Source organism: Tenebrio molitor, chromosome 5 (genome assembly GCF_963966145.1).
Source record: "Tenebrio molitor chromosome 5, icTenMoli1.1, whole genome shotgun sequence".
Classification (NCBI taxonomy): Eukaryota; Metazoa; Arthropoda; class Insecta; order Coleoptera; family Tenebrionidae; genus Tenebrio; species Tenebrio molitor.
In genome coordinates, this window is record NC_091050.1 from 2,475,896 (window position 1) to 2,492,968 (window position 17,073).

A 17,073-nucleotide genomic window follows, 5' to 3' on the forward strand; every position below is an offset into this window, starting at 1 on the left:
TTATCAAAATCCGTTCACACAGGAGAAAATTCTCAAATTCTGACAGTGACGAACAAAAAAAGTTATTCTCATATAATCAAACGTATTACAAATTATGTCTCAAGTTCTTATTGCCAATTTGCTGCATTTCTGTCGAAATCACGAACGTCTTTGAGAAATTTGACACTGACAATATAAATTTGTGACATTTCTCAGTCTTTTGTTTCCGCCATCAAATATGAAAATATCTCTATTTAGGCTCTTTTAATAAAGTATTTAGGGACAATAAGATGGTTTGATTTCCATTTCGTTCATTTAATATAAACTATAGATACTAGTAATAATTTAGATAAACGATACACATTTATTTTTACTTCTTATGCTTCTGAATTCTTTCTGAAAAGGAGGATTTTGTTATTTTTTTTATCACATATTATGATATTTCAATATAAATTTCAAATAGGTACTCCATTTTTCTTGAAGCAAATCGATGAGACCACAGATATAAACTGTTGCCCACAGTTATCGGTTATTTTTCGATATGTCATCAACGCACGATGAACCCTATTAAAAAAATTAGTAAAAATCACAAAACTTTAAGGTTATATTCCCTTGATATAAGGCTTCAACCTTTAAATGTGTGCAATCTATAGAATATTGTTTTGTAAATGTAAAAAGTATGCAACCCCAATGTATATGCAACCAGTAATACAAGTTTTGAGTTTTGCAATAAATGCTTCTTTATTTTAATTGTTAGAAGACAAACAACAACAATATAATCTTTTTTCATTATTATCATCCGTTTTTGGAAACTTGACCACGAGAAAATGATTAATTAATCCGATTTTGATTTTTTTTTAGTTCTCACTTAGTGTTGTCGTTAGATAAGATAGTAAAATCTACTTGTAATTCACAATAGATTTAAAAAATGAAATGAGGATTAACGATTCTAGGACGAATAAAAACCTAATCGCTCGCGTATTCTTTGTGTCAAACTGCGCTATCGATCAGAAGTCGTGGGAGTAACTGGGCCAAATCGCGCGAGTCAATTTCGCCTCCCGGTTGCTCCTTAACCTCCACCACAATGTCACCCACCGAAGTAAGTAATTAGATTGTTTACAAGTGCACCACCATCGGTACCATGCATACCTAATTCAGTTAATTAGCTTCGCGTTTGTGGCGTTGCCGAGGTCGATCGAGTCTGCCGCGTCCTTTCGTAACATTCTGTTGAGAAAATAAATCCACAAATCAGGTGCTATGTTCAAGTTTTTTATAAATTTGATATTTTGTTTTATAAGCACGCCCACACCAAAGTCAAAAGTTGAGATATTTTTAGTCCGAGCGCGATTCGCAGTGATATTTTAGATGCTTTTAGATCTTGTCCAAATTTTTATTATCTCTGTAATATGTATTGTATTTGAATCCAAGGTATTTATAACATATGCCACTGTCACCTGCTAAGTGTTTACTAATATTTTAAAGTGATTTCGAATGAAATGTGTACAAGTACTAATAGGTAGCTGTGTCAAGACAATTCAATTGCAAATAAAATTAATAACTGTACTCGCTCATCATTTTATTTTATTTATTATTTGTAGACGTAAAAGTGCAAAGAAACCTACAAGGCAAACTTCAAATAAGCAAAGTTAATTAATGCGAAAATAAGCACGTAAACGTGGTAGAAGTCATTAATTTAAATGAATAAATACTTTTTTCTACTGGAGTTTTTAAGGTATATTAAAAATAAAAAAAGAGAATTAATTTTGCCATTCTGAAGACGATAACAAGTTTGTTTCTTACTTAGAGTTTATAAAATGCTTCTTTAAGAGCAATTTATTCGATATTGATCGAATATAAGTCAAGGATGTACCTGACTTATTTATATCGCATTGTCCTCTATAATTTCGTCCACAAATTTTTTTATGAAATATAGAGTCAAATACAGACGGTATCCTTGATCAGTAAACATGGTGAACCGCTACTGGATAAATATAGGTATAATTAGACATTACACAAAATAGAAACCTTCCGGTCACATGTTACGAAATAATTGTCTCTGCTATAACAATGCATTCAGTTTGTTGTTGATTGATATAACGCTGCACCCAATTTTTGTGAATGCCGTTTTGTTCTTCACATTTTAAAAATTGTGTGTAATCATCGCCCCCAAATAATCGATAGAAATCGTCCGCATTACATCACCATCGAATCAATCTTTTCGCTCTTTTACTCTAAAATCGTTGGCAACGATTTGTCAATGGCTTGAGTTCGTTTTAACTTTAGTCACCGTGCGGTTATTCTCAGCTACACGACGTCCCAGTGACCCACTGATATTGAAAGAGGCTTTTCATTGCCCGTTCGGCCATGGTGAGTAAAAAATGTTAAGCTCGAATAAACGCACTGCAAAGACTCTATTGTTGAGATAACTCTTTGTGAATTTTGTTCAGGCTCCCACCCCCGAAATCAAAGTACCCATCATCTGGATCCTGGGAGGTCCCGGTTCCGGCAAAGGCACGCAATGTGAGAAAATCGTCGCGAAATATGGCTTCACGCACTTGTCGTCTGGAGATCTGCTACGAAACGAGGTAACTTTCCTAAGGTGCAAAAACGTGTTTGTGACAAATGAATGTGGAAAATTTAAGTTGTTAGTTCCTTGCAGTGGTGATTTGAATTGATTCGAGAGGTGCTATGTCCTGTAGGTAGCCAGCGGTTCGCCTCGAGGCAAAGAACTGACCGCCATCATGGAAAGAGGCGAGCTGGTGCCCATGGAAGTTGTCCTCGATCTGCTAAGAGAAGCGATTTTGAACAACCTCCCCAATTCCAAAGGATTCCTCATCGACGGTTACCCCAGAGAAAAAGAACAAGGGATAATGTTTGAACAAAAAATCTCTCCGGTCAATCTAGTTTTGTTCTTCGACGCTTCGGAAAAGACGCTGGTTGAGAGATTGCTGGGCCGAGCCAAGACTTCCGGGAGAGTTGACGACAATGAAGAAACTATCAAGAAGAGGTTGCACACTTTCAACACCCACAACGACCAAGTGGTCCAGCAGTACACGGAGAAACTCAAAAGAGTGAGTCCATCGACGGTCGCATTAGTTTCTCAATGTAAACACGTTGTCGTTCCAGATCAACGCCGAAAGAAGCACTGACGAAATCTTCGGCGAAGTTCAAACTTACCTGGATCCTCTTGTGGCATAAAATCAAGTACAAGCGTCGTTTGTTGAATTTTATTGTTTGTTAATTACTGTTTATTTATTCACAATAAAAATTAAATTCAAATAGAAGTGGTCACATTTCTTTCAAGTGCACTTGACAAGTTGACGGAAACGTCAGTGAGTTGTTGTCACATCTGTCAGAATTTTTGCTAAATGTTGCCAGGCTGTGCTGACGACACATGTCCTAAAGCGGTAAAATTAACGACGGCACAGTAACTAAATATCTTTCTAAATGAAACATCGTTTTCTGAAGAATCCAACACCTAGACTAGCTGTCAAGGTCCCAATTGTCTGGGTTCTGGGCGGTCCAGGTTCCGGAAAAGGCACACAATGTGGGAAAATCGTCGCCAAATATGATTTCGTCCATCTATCGACAGGGGATTTACTTCGCAATGAAGTAAAATTGTTGCTCTGAAGTAACTGAACTGACTGTGAGTTGTAGGTGGCAAGCGAAACCCAGAGAGGCAGAGAATTGCAACATATCATGGACCGAGGTGAACTAGTACCCAACGATGTCGTTATTGAATTGTTAAAAGAGGCCATAGTGAAGAATCTACAGAAAGCTAAAGGCTTTCTGATCGACGGGTATCCTCGAGAGAAGCATCAAGGGATTTTGTTCGAACAGAAAATCGGTCCGGTGACTTGCATTTTGTTTTTTGAAACTTCCGACGAGACACTCGCGTATAGACTGCGTAACCGCGCGAGAAAGTCCTTCAGAAGTGATGACAACGTAAATATCATACAGAGAAGAATCAAAACGTTCAACGCTGAAAAAGATCTGATTCTTGACCAGTACTCTGCCAAGGTGAAAAAGGTAAGTCTTTGCGGTGTGAATTGTTTCTTCGGTGCATGAACATTTGCAGATCGACGCCGAAAAATCCGTGGACGAAGTGTTTGCTGATGTACAACGCCACTTGGATGTCTTAGTCGACTGAAGTCCGTTGTTATTACCATTTTGTGACAATAAAACTAAAATACTAAACGAGTCGTGTTGAATTATTATTTAACCGAGGCAGCTATGCCGCAAACAATCTGACATTTCTCGATCAATCAATATTTTCATGTTTCACAAATCGATCACAAAGTGAAGAAATGGGCGGTTCCCTTTCTTGCATCGACGATGTAAGTACCACTTCCCGAGTAAACAAATGTGACTGACCCCGGCCGTAGCAGGTGCCCCCCATGCAAAGATTGCGCTACGACATGACCCCCATCAAGTCGAAATCGCTGCCGATCATTTGGCTCGTGGGCCCGCCAGGTTGCGGTCGGAACACCCAAGCCAAACTCCTTTCAGAAAACTTGGAATTTTCACACATAAAAGTCGCGGACTTGCTCCGCGATGAAGCCGACAAAGACACCGACAGGGGAAGATTGATCAACGAGGCGCTCCACCACCGTGCCAAAAAAATCCCCGATTCGATAGTGATCGACTTGATCAAAGAAGAAATGTTGAGAAAATCGCAAAACTGTAAAGGGTTCTTGATCAACAACTTCCCCAAGAATAGCAAACAAGCCGCCATTTTCATCAAGGAGATCGACGACATCGACGCCATCATTTACTTGCTCTGCGACGTGCCAGTCATGGTGAAGAGAAAGCTGATCCAGAGCGAGGGCCGGCTCGACGACGAAATGATAAAGAAGGCGATAGCGAGCTACATGAAGGAAATCAAAGAAGGCACTTCGAAATACGGCAGCAAGCTCGAAAAAGTACCGCACTCGAGTGTGTTTTGTCGTTTCTGATTCGGTCAGTTGCAGATTCGTGGCAACGAAGATCCCAACGAGGTCTACACGAAAATCGAAGCCGCCATATCAGTAAGGATTAGCACGAGGAGTAAAATCACAGCGGAATCTGACTATGCTCAGTCCCAAGAGAACGAGTCGACGATCTCGTCCTTTAATTAAAAACAACTTCCGACACTTTCTTCCGGTGTTTTGTAATTTCGAAATTTTCAAATAAAACAGGTTAATTGTAGTCATCATGCGTTGCGACTGGTTGCTCGTTTTGTCGCTCGTTCCTTGCGTGTTCGCGATTAAAACTTGCTTTTCAGACAAACGGTTCCTCAAATTTCACAAAATAAAAAATTGTGCCAAATCCACGAAGCCAATAATCGCCTGGAAGGATTTCAGTAACCCTCACGACTGCATGAGATTCGCCAGGACCAAAAACGGAGTCGCTTTCAATTTTGCGCCCCCACAATTGAAAAATGCGACGCAAGCTCGAAGATACAGAAATTGTCAAGTTCTAGGTTGTCCCGAAACGGGAAACTCCACCACTTTCGTTTTCGATCCTTCCTTCGACTATTACAGCGCCTTCGGAGACCTTAACTGTACGTAGAAAACAAATCGATACGCAGTAGAGTTTTTGATCACTTTTAGCAACCTCTAACGCCACTTGCGTAAAATCCGTGGGGCTGTTTGTCAGAATCGAGCAAAAGAAGAATTACACCGATGCGATTAATTTCTGTCAAAATTTGGGCGCCGATCTGGCGGACGTCTCGAGCGAAATTCGGACAAACGCCTTGGCTGCATCACTCAAGTCGATGCAAAACTGGTACAAAGCCGCTTACGTGGGTCTGGACGATACGGAGTCCGAGGGAACTTTCAGGACTCCGTTGGGCAACTTCCTAGCCTGCACCAAGTATAGAGCTTGGGGCGTGGGACATCCCAGGCCGAACCGTAAACACGAGGATTGCGTGATTTTAGATGCCGAGAGGACGTGGAGAGCTATCAATTGTAAAATCAAACTGGAATTTATTTGTGAATTTTATCCGGCCCCGCCGCAGTTCCCCCCCGTTGAATTCAAAAATGAAGATTGTGCACAGATAAAAAATAAAAGTGAGTCTGCGAGACTTGTGGAGTTGTTTGGAATAATCTTTGTGTTTCAGGGAAGAGGAGGCAATGTCTGAGCGCGAACGAGCTTTTTGTGATTTACTCAAATTCGACCAGGATCGATCAGTGCGCTTTATTAAATGATTTAGAATGAGACAAAAAAATTTATTAGAAAAATAGCATCGAAAAAGTGGTAAACGTAACTAGATTCGCCGTTTTTGGGTGCTTATGTAAAGAACGTTGTTGCCCCTTATGAAAGCGTCACCAAATTTATTCTTCAGCTGACCATTGACATACTCCTCGGTTTGTTCCAAAGCGATGTTCATGTAACCGTCAAGACATGCCAAAACTCCTAAAATTAACTCGTTCTATTAAAATTCATTCGGTGAACGTATCACATAACCTCACCTCTGTAATCAACTCCGCTGTTGAGCTTGACAACGACAGGTCTGGCGTGAATTTGTTGAATAAAAGACGACAGGGCTTCCTTTCGGCTCATATTGACTTATCTTGAGGATATTTCAAAAGTTTGCAACAATCTTATCGCTCAACACGGTCACACAACCCTAGTTAAACATAACCTCATTTTATTTTGACCCTTCAAACTTCAACAATCGTAACCGCACATTTTCGGTACGATTTATAAACCAGCAGATAGTTATTGATGTGAACAACGTAATGTCGAAACCCTTGACTTTCGTGACCGGCAACGCCAAAAAACTAGAAGAAGTCATTGCCATCCTCGGCTCGAACTTTCCCAGAGAAGTAGTGAGTCAAAAGGTGGATCTACCGGAGCTTCAGGGCGAAATCGACGACATTTGTATGAAAAAATGCCAAGCAGCTTACGAGATTATAAAAGGTCCTTGCATAGTCGAGGACACTTGTCTTTGTTTCAATTCCTTGGGGGGTCTACCTGGCCCTTACATCAAATGGTTTCTAGACAAATTGGCGCCAGAAGGATTGTACAAGTTGTTGACAGGTTTCGAAGATAAAAGCGCGCAAGCCGTTTGCACGTTCGCGTATCACCCCGGAAATGAGGGCGATAAAGTGATTTTGTTTGAGGGGCGGACCGACGGGGAAATTGTTATGCCAAGGGGTCCCAGAGATTTTGGATGGGATGCTTGTTTTCAACCAGCTGGCTACCAACAGACTTACGCGGAAATGCCCAAATCTGAGAAGAACAAGATTTCGCATCGCTACAGGGCCCTTGATTCATTGAAGCGGCACTTTTTTGCAGCTACAAATTCATAAACGTTCAGCCTATTCATAGTCAAAAGAAAATTTTGTTTCATTTAAATAAAAATACAGTTTGATAAACACTTTTTTTATTTGATATAATTAGATGAATATATAGTTTTTTTACTTAACCAAAGCAGTAGGTGGATATAGAAAATCGAAGCAATAACGCTTGCGTCATCAGACAAAAAACATTGGTTTGCCTTTACAAATGCACTCTTTAATTTGGTACTTGTCTTGACACTTCTTCAACTCGTCCAAGTTTAATTTGTCGTTTTCGATGTAAACCTTAGCCCTGGCGGCTGCTAGATGTGCATAGTAGGTTGGAGCTGGATAACTCACCGACCTGTTGCACCTGGTGAACATATGACACAGGTGATAGGTGAGCTCTTCAATGGTGTCATTGTTCATGTTATTGTCATCCCACAAAGTGCAGTACTTCGTGGGCTTAGCTACACCTTGAATGCTGGCATGTGACACTAGATAAAAATCTTGCATAGTGGGATTGGTTATGGTGGTGTCGACGCAAGTCCCAGCCGGGACGTTCAAATTTCTATCCTCCGAATCTCTGGGATTTGTTGGGAACAATCTAGTGTGATGTCTCTTTTGCACCACCAAAAACGTAATCTTCGGTTCGTAACCGTCGGCCTGTACTATCTTACAAGCTCTCTGTATGGCGGAGATTTCCGCCTTGTGGACTTCATCGAACTGTCCCTCAGACACTCCATCTCTGAAGAAGATGATAGTTTCCGGCTTGACTTTGGTCTTACTGTAGAAAAACTTGAGTTGTTCTACTGTTATGTTGCACAAATCTTCAATGATTTCCATTTTGGGGGGTTGCAGACGCCAGCAGATGTTATACTGGAAGGCTTTGGGGTCGTGCGAAGCTGTCACGGCCGCCACGCTGGGAATGTCCTTCGCGTCTGGGCTCGGATGGGTAACGTCGGCGCCCATGATCATGCAGGGGCGCGCCAGTATGGGCGGTCGACTGTCCTGGTGGAACGTGTGATTGGTTCCGTTCATTTTACTGTTGACCTTGAGAAGAATGTTCATCGCCGTTTGGGGATTCATTTTGTAGAATGTTCTTTCTTTGATGCATTGAGTCAGACAACCGACGTTCAACTCCGCCGCTTGCTTTACGAAAGAATATTGGGGGCCGCTGTTGGGCACGATGACGAAGATCAAATCGAAATCTTGTTTGGTTTTGAAAAAATCAATTATGTCGCGGACTGTTTGACGGCCGCCCACTGGTACGAAGGGCGGGGTGGCTTTCGGCATCCTCATCCCGTTAGAATTGCCCATCTTGAAGATCTGCAATTTCTACGATTACGCCGGAAGTTTAAACGCGATCAACTCACCGTGTCCGCCAACTGCTCCGGCTTGCACGGTTGTCGAGTCACGCAGGTGATGGTCCATTTCCTAACCTCCGCTCCGATCAGAAACCTGCTTCTGTCCGCCCTCCAAATACCTTTGCTCGGAGTGACCCTTAAATTGTCGTTGTACAGCAGATTCGGAGGTTGCAAAACGCGGGCGTCCAAAATCTCGAACTGATTATTTACGGAAAATCCGAACTCTCTAATGCAGGGATCGTTGTTGTATTTTGCCTTGTTCAGAGAATCCATAATTTTTTGTTTGCGTACTTCGGTCGAAGTCGCGGACTTTTTTATCATGGCGCTCGTCTGGTTTTCGTTCATTTTACGATTAACGGCTTGTCCGCCGACCACGGTACAAAACTCCAAAGGCAAAAGGATCTTGGAGTCTCGGTCCCTCGCACCCACCCACAAAGTGGGCAAATGGGGGTATTTCAGTGGCACCTTTTTCACGTCCTACGACAAAATCGTAATTCAAAAAAAAAAACGGCTGTACGTGATCGATTAAAAAAAACTTCGCAACAGTCTTTGGACGCGAAACCGAATTGACAATAATTTTTCGAAACATTACGGACTCGAGGAGGCTGCCGTAAAGTCCAGATTCTAATCCAATTGAGTTGAAAGTTTTTCGATACAAAGTATCTATAACGACGATAGAGAAAATTCTAAGACTACGTAAGTATTTTGTTAATGTCTGATTTTTCAAAATGTTTAATGTTTTTTACACCATTTTTTTTCTCTACTTTTTTGAGTAGTTACCGACTGAACTGCTTACCCTGTAGTATTTTTCCACGGTTGTGATTTTGCCGTCCTCTAATTTGAACGTTGCCTGCGATGGTGCCGCCCCCAACCCATTCACGCGCTGAATTCTCTTCGATCCGCTCTGACCAGTTATTTCGTATTTTACTTTCAACTGCCTCAAGAATTTTTCTAAATCTTTTAGGAGATAATCGTTGATGGGTCTTTTCAAATCATCCCTCTGCATCGTAGATCGAAAATTACTGCCCAATTCGCAGATGACGTCCAACACCCCTTGCGCAGTGGGAAACGCCTTGTGCGCCACGTCCACGTTCAACAACGGTTTCCAACCTCTGATTGCCGACTGATAAAAACCGTAGTACATCTCCATGCCGTCGCCCAACTGGATGATCTGGTTGACGGGAGGTGTAAAAAAACATCTGCCCGCCGTTATGCACGTGTTGGAGGGAGCATTTCGCAGGACTATGTCGAGACATTGGAGGGCATCCTGCGGCGACTTCTTCGTCCTAAGCATGTCGTGCAAGGGTGAAAGGTCCACCATTCTTGCGAATTTAATCTCCACTTTGAATTCTCTGGGACGGTTCTCACCGTCAACTGTGACAGTGTCGCTCATGGAGTCGGTGGGACCGAAAGGTAATTTGGTGGGTGAATAGAGATTTTTACGGCCGTCGAATGCAGGAAAACGTTTCGGATAGTGTTTTTGTCTGATGAGGTTCATTACGTCGCGCAATAAAGATTTCGGCGTGTCTGGAGTGATGGCCACGTCGTAATGGATGGCTTCCATTAGCTTGCCCATGTTGAGGGCCAAGTGATTGCTCTCGACTCGAATTTTTCTACCTCTAGTCCCAGGTTGGACCACTTGTTTCAAACAATCACCTTGCCCTCCAAAAGGTGGACTTAGTTCCTTCTGGGGCGAAGAAATTTGTTCTCTCGGTTGTTGCTGAGGACCGCGCTGTTGTTGCTGTGGACCGCGCTGTTGTTGCTGTGGACCGCGCTGTTGTTGCTGCTGTGGACCTCTTCGTTGTTGCGGCTGCTGTCCTTGTCCTTGCTGCTGTGGCATCGCAGGGGAAGGACCCCTGTACTGTTGTTGTTGCTGGGGCATTCTCACTGGTGGAGCTCCCTGTTGTGGCATTGCGGGTGAAGGACCCCTGTACTGTTGTTGTTGCTGGGGCATCCCCATTGGTGGAGCTCCCTGTTGTGGAATTGCGGGTGAAGGACCCCTGTACTGTTGTTGCTGGGGCATTCCCATTGGTGGAGCTCCCTGCTGTGTCATGCCCGGTGGGGAACCCATGTACTGTTGTTGCTGCGGAATTCCCGCTGGTGAAGCTTCTTGTGGCATCCCGGGTGGAGGGGCCCTGTACCATTGTTGTTGTTGCTGTGGCATTCTGGGCGGTGCACCACCACCTTGCTGTGGTGTCATCCCGGGTTGAGGACCCCTGTATTGTTGTTGTGGCATTCGGGGCCGAGGACCTCCTGGTTGTTGTGGCATTCGAGGTCCAGGACCTCCATGAGGTTGTTGTTGATACTGAGGACTGCAAAATATACGCATAAATTATATTTTCATATAAATTTACGGCCTAACCGGACCCACAACGACAAAACAAACTCATCTATCTTTTATAGTTGTTCAAAATTTTGAAAGTTTATAAATATAAACTACATTATTACTACATATTAGTATCAAAAAAGAACGGATTCGTAAAAATAATTTTTTGTAATCTTGAATGATGTTTAATTATCGAAGCAATTCCTCGCGACTCATTATCATCGCTGCGCCAAATACCACCTTTGTTTTCAAAACACAAATGTATTATTTTTCTATGAGATTTGTACATTCTTGGTGAAGCTATGGAATTTACCTAATTTGTTGTGGTGGCACCATGTACTGGTGGGGCGGGCCCCCTTGTTGAGGCTGACCACCTTGTTGAGGGGGGCCACCTCGTTGAGGCTGACCACCTTGATGAGGCTGACCGCCTTTTTGAGGGGGGCCACCTCGTTGAGGTTGACCACCTTGTTGAAGTTGATCCCCTTGTTGAGGTGGACCCCCTCGTTGAGGGGGGCCACCTGGTTGTGAAGGACCACCTTGTTGAGGGGGGCCACCTGGTTGTGAAGGACCACCTTGTTGGGGTACATCTCCTTGCGGTGATGAAGGTTCTTGTTGTTTCTTCTTTTTTTGTTGTCCTGCCCCTTTCTTTTGTCCTTCCTGTTGGGCTCTGGGGGCCTCTTGCTGGGGCCTAGGCTGTTGTTCTTGCGATGTCGATGGGTCGGGTCCGCTCGGTTGATCGCTTGAGCTTGCTTCGGCCCGACTTTTTCCTTTACCTAAAAACAAAACAAAATGGCTGCCTCACCTCACCACGAAAACGGGGGAAGCCCGTTGTCATGTCAGAAGCTGGGACAAATCGACGGTTTATGCCTACATGACGAAAATTGCAATGTGAGTATAAAATGAAAAGTTGTTAATGCCGAATTCTTGAACAATCGTACCTTTCTTCTTGCCCATTTTATCGTACTGGCAAACCTACGTAATAGTACACAAACCGAATAAATCACACAAGGGATTGCAATCTGTTTTGCAACTGTAAAAAATTACACAAAGAAGCGATAAAAGAAAATAAAACACTACTCTTTTTTTAAATTTGCTAACAAACACTCTCGTTACACCTTCCCCACTGACGTTTCTGAACTCTGTGATTTTGACACTTCTGACACACTTCTGAGTTCTGACCATAGATAAAAGCAAGGTATAGGTGGACTTCTGACGTCACAATGGATTACACATATAATAGGTATAACTGGTTATATGGGATTACACCATTTTTGTTCGACGGCGTATAAGAACCAATACCAACACTTTAACTTAAAAAAAGTATTGGAAAATGTGGAGAATTTACCAATTTTAGATTGGTTACTAATATTTTTTACCCGCCTGCAGCGCCATCTATCCACTTCTTCATATCAAACTTCTCCCTAACCCTAAATTGCACTTTGCAATCAGCTGTCTGTTAAGTTAATGTTGTCAGTTGTGAATCACAATACTGCAGGACGTAATTTCGTTTATTTTCTAGAAAGTTTTTGTGTAAATTTAATTGGATCTATATTGTAAAGGTGTGTCATGTCCGCGATGTATTATCGTGCGGCACAACTTGGCTTCAGAGCGGGTCGCTTCAGTCAAGTCTTGAGCGCAAACTATTTAAAAACCAGTAGCCATTTAAGACCTGCTCTTGTTCCGCAGAGCACGTTGGATACTTTTGAACAGAAGCGGTATTATAAGAATTTCGGGCACAAACCCGAAAAGACACCAACATTTACAAAGATCTGGTACACCTTTATAATAACGACTCTGATTTTGTCAGCGATCGACCATAGATGGTACATAGGGTTAAAAAAAAGATACACAAAATGACAAAACTTTATTTCAGGGTGAGGCGTAATTTTTTTCCATCCGTGAAGGCGGAGAGCGAAAAAATTGGCGAAAACCCCGACGTCGACGAGGCAGCGGAGGGTTCCGAAGACGAAAAGAAAAAAAAACACCGTAAAGAAAAAATTGGATTCCGGGATCGCAAAGTGAGCCGTTTGTACATTTTGTCAACATTTAGTATAATTACATCATCAGATAATAGAGTATGAGAATCGTATGAGAGCGTATTCCACACCAGACAAAATTTTTCGGTATTTTGCGACGGTCAGACTGATTTATACCGACGTGACCGAAGTCTACATGACTCCCCATGATTTCGTTCGGGCCATAACACCAGGGATGAAACAGCCTGATGGTAATTGGCCGATGTGTTTGACTGGTTGACGCTTGGTGTTGGAACTAACGCCACGATTTGTGTCTAATAGTTTGAAACTAACTTTTTGTTGCATGGCTTGAACAGATAATTGAGTATGAGAACCGCATTCGACACTATTCCACTCCCGATAAAGTTTTCCGCTATTTCGCCACACTCCAGGTGCAAGGACCGACAGTCGATCAGCATGAGATTTACATGACTCCCGACGACTTTTTGCGATCTATGACACCTGGTCTCAAACAGCCAGATGGTTAGTGGTGTATACTGCAAATTCTTAACTTTCCGCAAAACCCATAACAAAATTTCGCACAAATTTAATTATCTTTCAAGTCTTCAAAATAATTTTCCAATTTACCACTTCTAATTCGCAAGCTTCTCCGTAGCTTTTGAAATAATGATTGAAACAAAAGACTGAAAAAATTGTATATTTTGATGTTGTCCAATTTACGGACGGAGAAAAGTATTTTAAGTCCGTTAATACCAATTTTTTATTTTAAATGTTAATGCATGCTTACCTGAGATGGTAAGATGGTAAAGTCGCCGCAAACCTGAGAATGCGAACACAGACTTACCCACAGCTGTCACCTTCATGCACAATGTGTTGCATAATTACGAAATCGGAGATTTAAAGCATATAACTATAAACAGTTTATAGTTATATATGATTTAAAGTAAAGTATACCAACTCAGGCGACTAAGGTGTTTTTTTACAAATATTATTTCAAAAGCACCCAGTGGTTAATGATTATTTGAGTACGTTACGTTTCGTCTCTCGGAGAGTAGAAAAACTGGCATAAAATGCACGTCTTTTATGTAGATTGTGTGATTAGATTTGAATAGGTTATCGGTGATGTAGAGTAATGGAAAAAATTGCGAACTTCTAGTTACTTTTAATAATGATAGGTTGGTTTTGCTGTTTACATTAAAAAGAAACAAATTTACAAGACAAGTGAACTAGCGATTAATTGGATTTTATGATTGTAGGTTTGGGCCTAGACCAGTACAAACGTTACGATCCGAAAGTAAGTAATCTAAATGTTCTCTTGACTCCTCCTACATTGTGGTTTTTCTTTGAAACAACTCAATCGAATATATCTTATTTGACTTTGTAAATACATTCTTGTAATTATCTACCTGTTTTTCAGCACGATTTTCAGGTAATATCAATAACTATTTATTAAATGGATAATTTTTACTTTAGCAAACACTAGCATGGCAATTTAAAAATTATTTTTTGCATGGTGATTTTCGTACTTTTTATTTCTTTTTTTATCGCCGTAGGTGTTTAAGGGATCTTTTAATGGAATTGGCTTAGTTGATCGGCATGCGTAAAGACAAAAAAAAAATCTTGTAGAAACTTGCAGTTAAGAGTTCTGTGGAGCTACAATTAATCCTTTGTGTTGTTCAAATATGTCAAAACGACACTATCGCGTACACTCTTTGATATGTCGGTTTGGATTTTGCCGGCAACAATTTCTCAATAGCTTCTTGAGCAGCTGCGCGTATATCCGGCGCTGTACAGATAAATTCAACACTTTCGGCTTCCATTTTAAACATTTAGCACACGAATGACAGATATTATTGACTTTGTTTCACAGCTACTAGATTATTTTCAAATTTAAATACAAATCGTCAATGTCTGTTACCAACCACGCAAAAGTCCCTAGTCTAATATGAAAAGTTGAGCAGCCTATAATTCTTTCCTCTTCTACCAAAATTTGATTAGATTATGTCATTATATAATTATGTACTATATTATGTAAAATAAAAAACAGACTTGTTTTCGACTTGAAGTTTTATCAGTCTTACTAACAAAAACGAATTATTATGTATGTATTATTACTGCAAGACAAAAGTAGGACAAACATCTCTTGCTGGAGTTGTTATTAACATATTATTTAAAAAAAATAGTTTTATAAGATTGTATAAGAAGTTTAACAAATTTATGCCACATTAAACTCGGTAAGTTTCAACACGTGGTAAAGGTTCATTAATAACAGTAATAATGATTCGAGTACCCCGAACTCGTGAGTATTTTATAAAGTTTGTTGTAACCTCTCTACAGGACCCTTAATTTTAATCATTAAACCGAAATGTTCAAATTGATTCTGTGCGAAAAAAGTAGTCGTCGCATGTAGTCTAGTTTGCGATTATTAACAAACGTCAGTCTTATTTAGGTGGTGCAACAAAAGTTAGAGCTCACTTTAGACGAAGACAGCATCTTCTACAGACTGGGAAGTTCCGGTCTCATCACCTTTTCCGACTACATTTTTCTACTCACCGTTCTGTCCAGTGAGTATGTAAATTGTCCAAAGAAAACTTTCGAAAAGATTTCGCGAACGGTTTAGCTTCGAGACGCCACTTCGAGATCGCTTTCCGAATGTTCGACTTGAACGGAGACGGCGACGTGGACTGCGAAGAGTTCGAAAAAGTGGCCACTTTGATCAGACAGCAGACGAGCATCGGGTCGAGGCACAGGGATCACGCCAACACGGGAAACACGTTCAAAGTATGCACGCGGTTAAACGTTACGCCGACGTAATTAAAAGACTGTGTTCAGGGGGTGAATTCGGCCTTGACCACGTACTTCTTCGGTCCCAACCTGAAAGGGAAGTTGACCATCGAGAAGTTTCTCGATTTCCAAGAGAAACTCCAAAAGGAAATCTTGAGCTTGGAATTTCGCCGGAAACATCCAAACGAAAACGGTAACATCAGCGAAGCCGACTTCACAGAGTTGTTGCTGGCCTACGCCGGATATCCGCAGAAGAAGAAGGCGAGGATGTTGAAGAGAGTAAAAAAGACGTCAGTTTCCCGGTCAAAAAATTTCACAATGATTAGTTTGTCGGTTTCAGTTTCAGGGATCACGGACAGGGCATCTCGAAACAAGACTATTTGAATTTTTTCCATTTTTTAAATAACATCAACGACGTGGATACCGCTTTGACTTTTTACCACATAGCCGGGGCTTCGATCGACCAAGCCACTCTTAAACACGTCGCCAAGACTGTAGCTCACGTCGACCTCAGTGATCACGTCATTCACGTCGTTTTCACCATCTTCGATGAGAACTGTAAGTTTGTTGTTTTCGAAGATGACGCAACTTGACGAAATGTTTTTAGTGGATGGACAACTCAGCAATAAGGAGTTCATCGCTGTCATGAAAAATAGACTGTTGAGGGGTCTCGAAAAACCCAAAGACACGGGTTTTATTAAATTTATGCAGTCAGTTTTGAAGTGTGCCAAAGAAACCAAACCCGCATTGTTAGATATTTAATTACAAATTAGCGTTGTACTGATTGGGAATGTTTACGAATTATTGTGAGTTAATAAATTTTAATCTCTCCCGTTTTTATACTAGTTACTAGTGATGCCGACAAAGAACCATTTTTATTTTATTACGAAATGAGACGAAAATACAACCGTATTGATACATAATATAAATTAAAAAAGTGCTATAAATGTATCATTCACGGGCTGCATCAGTGGCACAACCCAGAAAATTACTTTTTCAGATAAATGCGTTTAAAGTTTCCTTCGTTATGTAAGCATACCGTGGAACAGCGACTTCTTGTGCTATTTGGCGATATAATATTAACATGCTAGCAACTAGCGAGTCACTACGTGACGTGAAAGCCACGTAATAATAAAAAACGCAAAAATTAAATGCAATTTCTTTGTGAGTGATTTTTTTCTGTACCTACTCTATATTGTCAACAAAACTTTTACACTGTTACCTCGGCACTCTGGAACGGTCGAACTGTCGCATCCATCTTCGGGACCGGTGTTGATTTGGGGACCGCATCTTCTTCCAGGTCGGAGTGTCTCTGGAAAGAGCCGGTTGGTTCCCGCCTCTCGAAATGCAGGTCGTCTCGAAGAAGAGCGAACACGTTC

At 41.4% G+C, this 17,073-nt stretch overlaps 8 protein-coding genes across 15 annotated transcripts; 6 read left to right on the forward strand and 2 right to left on the reverse strand.

Moving 5' to 3' along the window:
- Window positions 1-920: 920 nt before the first annotated feature.
- LOC138130775 (adenylate kinase isoenzyme 1-like) lies at window positions 921-3,263 on the forward strand. Of its 6 annotated transcripts, none has more exons than XM_069047415.1 (5): window positions 1,003-1,078; window positions 2,284-2,346; window positions 2,427-2,564; window positions 2,679-3,050; window positions 3,106-3,263. In XM_069047415.1, the coding sequence occupies exons 2-5, from the start codon at window positions 2,344-2,346 to the stop codon at window positions 3,175-3,177; spliced, it is 585 nt and encodes a 194-aa protein (XP_068903516.1). In that variant the 5' UTR covers window positions 1,003-1,078; window positions 2,284-2,343; the 3' UTR covers window positions 3,178-3,263. The 6 variants fall into 6 exon arrangements, with proteins under 6 accessions (XP_068903512.1, XP_068903516.1, XP_068903514.1 ...); XM_069047413.1 differs by having other exon boundaries at window positions 1,028-1,078; window positions 2,263-2,346; XM_069047416.1 differs by lacking the exon at window positions 1,003-1,078 and adding an exon at window positions 1,389-1,407.
- A 15-nt stretch (window positions 3,264-3,278) lies between these two features.
- On the forward strand, window positions 3,279-4,179 carry LOC138130776 (adenylate kinase isoenzyme 1-like). The gene is made up of 4 exons (XM_069047417.1): window positions 3,279-3,386; window positions 3,448-3,591; window positions 3,637-4,008; window positions 4,058-4,179. The coding sequence occupies exons 1-4, from the start codon at window positions 3,348-3,350 to the stop codon at window positions 4,127-4,129; spliced, it is 627 nt and encodes a 208-aa protein (XP_068903518.1). The 5' UTR covers window positions 3,279-3,347; the 3' UTR covers window positions 4,130-4,179.
- LOC138130773 (adenylate kinase isoenzyme 1-like) lies at window positions 4,178-5,166 on the forward strand. Of its 2 annotated transcripts, none has more exons than XM_069047408.1 (3): window positions 4,178-4,316; window positions 4,365-4,901; window positions 4,950-5,166. In XM_069047408.1, the coding sequence occupies exons 1-3, from the start codon at window positions 4,287-4,289 to the stop codon at window positions 5,094-5,096; spliced, it is 714 nt and encodes a 237-aa protein (XP_068903509.1). In that variant the 5' UTR covers window positions 4,178-4,286; the 3' UTR covers window positions 5,097-5,166. The 2 variants fall into 2 exon arrangements, with proteins under 2 accessions (XP_068903509.1, XP_068903510.1); XM_069047409.1 differs by having other exon boundaries at window positions 4,193-4,316; window positions 4,368-4,901.
- A 6-nt stretch (window positions 5,167-5,172) lies between these two features.
- Window positions 5,173-6,214, forward strand: LOC138130772 (uncharacterized). The gene is made up of 3 exons (XM_069047407.1): window positions 5,173-5,521; window positions 5,571-6,029; window positions 6,080-6,214. The coding sequence occupies exons 1-3, from the start codon at window positions 5,173-5,175 to the stop codon at window positions 6,175-6,177; spliced, it is 906 nt and encodes a 301-aa protein (XP_068903508.1). The 3' UTR covers window positions 6,178-6,214.
- LOC138130778 (U6 snRNA-associated Sm-like protein LSm6) lies at window positions 6,175-6,573 on the reverse strand. Its single transcript, XM_069047419.1, has 2 exons — window positions 6,432-6,573; window positions 6,175-6,375 (listed from the first exon to the last, which is right to left on the reverse strand). Exons 1-2 carry the CDS (start codon window positions 6,520-6,522, stop codon window positions 6,227-6,229), a joined length of 240 nt encoding a protein of 79 aa, XP_068903520.1. The 5' UTR covers window positions 6,523-6,573; the 3' UTR covers window positions 6,175-6,226.
- Window positions 6,574-6,701: 128 nt separating this feature from the next.
- On the forward strand, window positions 6,702-7,340 carry LOC138130777 (inosine triphosphate pyrophosphatase). Its single transcript, XM_069047418.1, has one exon. The coding sequence runs from the start codon at window positions 6,702-6,704 to the stop codon at window positions 7,272-7,274; it is 573 nt and encodes a 190-aa protein (XP_068903519.1). The 3' UTR covers window positions 7,275-7,340.
- LOC138130770 (protein argonaute-2-like) lies at window positions 7,332-12,220 on the reverse strand. The gene is made up of 5 exons (XM_069047404.1): window positions 11,873-12,220; window positions 11,248-11,707; window positions 9,405-10,920; window positions 8,618-9,085; window positions 7,332-8,570 (listed from the first exon to the last, which is right to left on the reverse strand). The coding sequence occupies exons 1-5, from the start codon at window positions 11,886-11,888 to the stop codon at window positions 7,440-7,442; spliced, it is 3,591 nt and encodes a 1,196-aa protein (XP_068903505.1). The 5' UTR covers window positions 11,889-12,220; the 3' UTR covers window positions 7,332-7,439.
- A 123-nt stretch (window positions 12,221-12,343) lies between these two features.
- Window positions 12,344-16,530, forward strand: MICU1 (Mitochondrial calcium uptake 1). Of its 2 annotated transcripts, none has more exons than XM_069047406.1 (9): window positions 12,344-12,757; window positions 12,808-12,952; window positions 13,002-13,161; window positions 14,167-14,204; window positions 15,360-15,474; window positions 15,531-15,691; window positions 15,743-15,984; window positions 16,035-16,252; window positions 16,302-16,530. In XM_069047406.1, the coding sequence occupies exons 1-9, from the start codon at window positions 12,501-12,503 to the stop codon at window positions 16,454-16,456; spliced, it is 1,491 nt and encodes a 496-aa protein (XP_068903507.1). In that variant the 5' UTR covers window positions 12,344-12,500; the 3' UTR covers window positions 16,457-16,530. The 2 variants fall into 2 exon arrangements, with proteins under 2 accessions (XP_068903507.1, XP_068903506.1); XM_069047405.1 differs by lacking the exon at window positions 13,002-13,161 and adding an exon at window positions 13,267-13,432.
- Window positions 16,531-17,073: the final 543 nt, after the last annotated feature.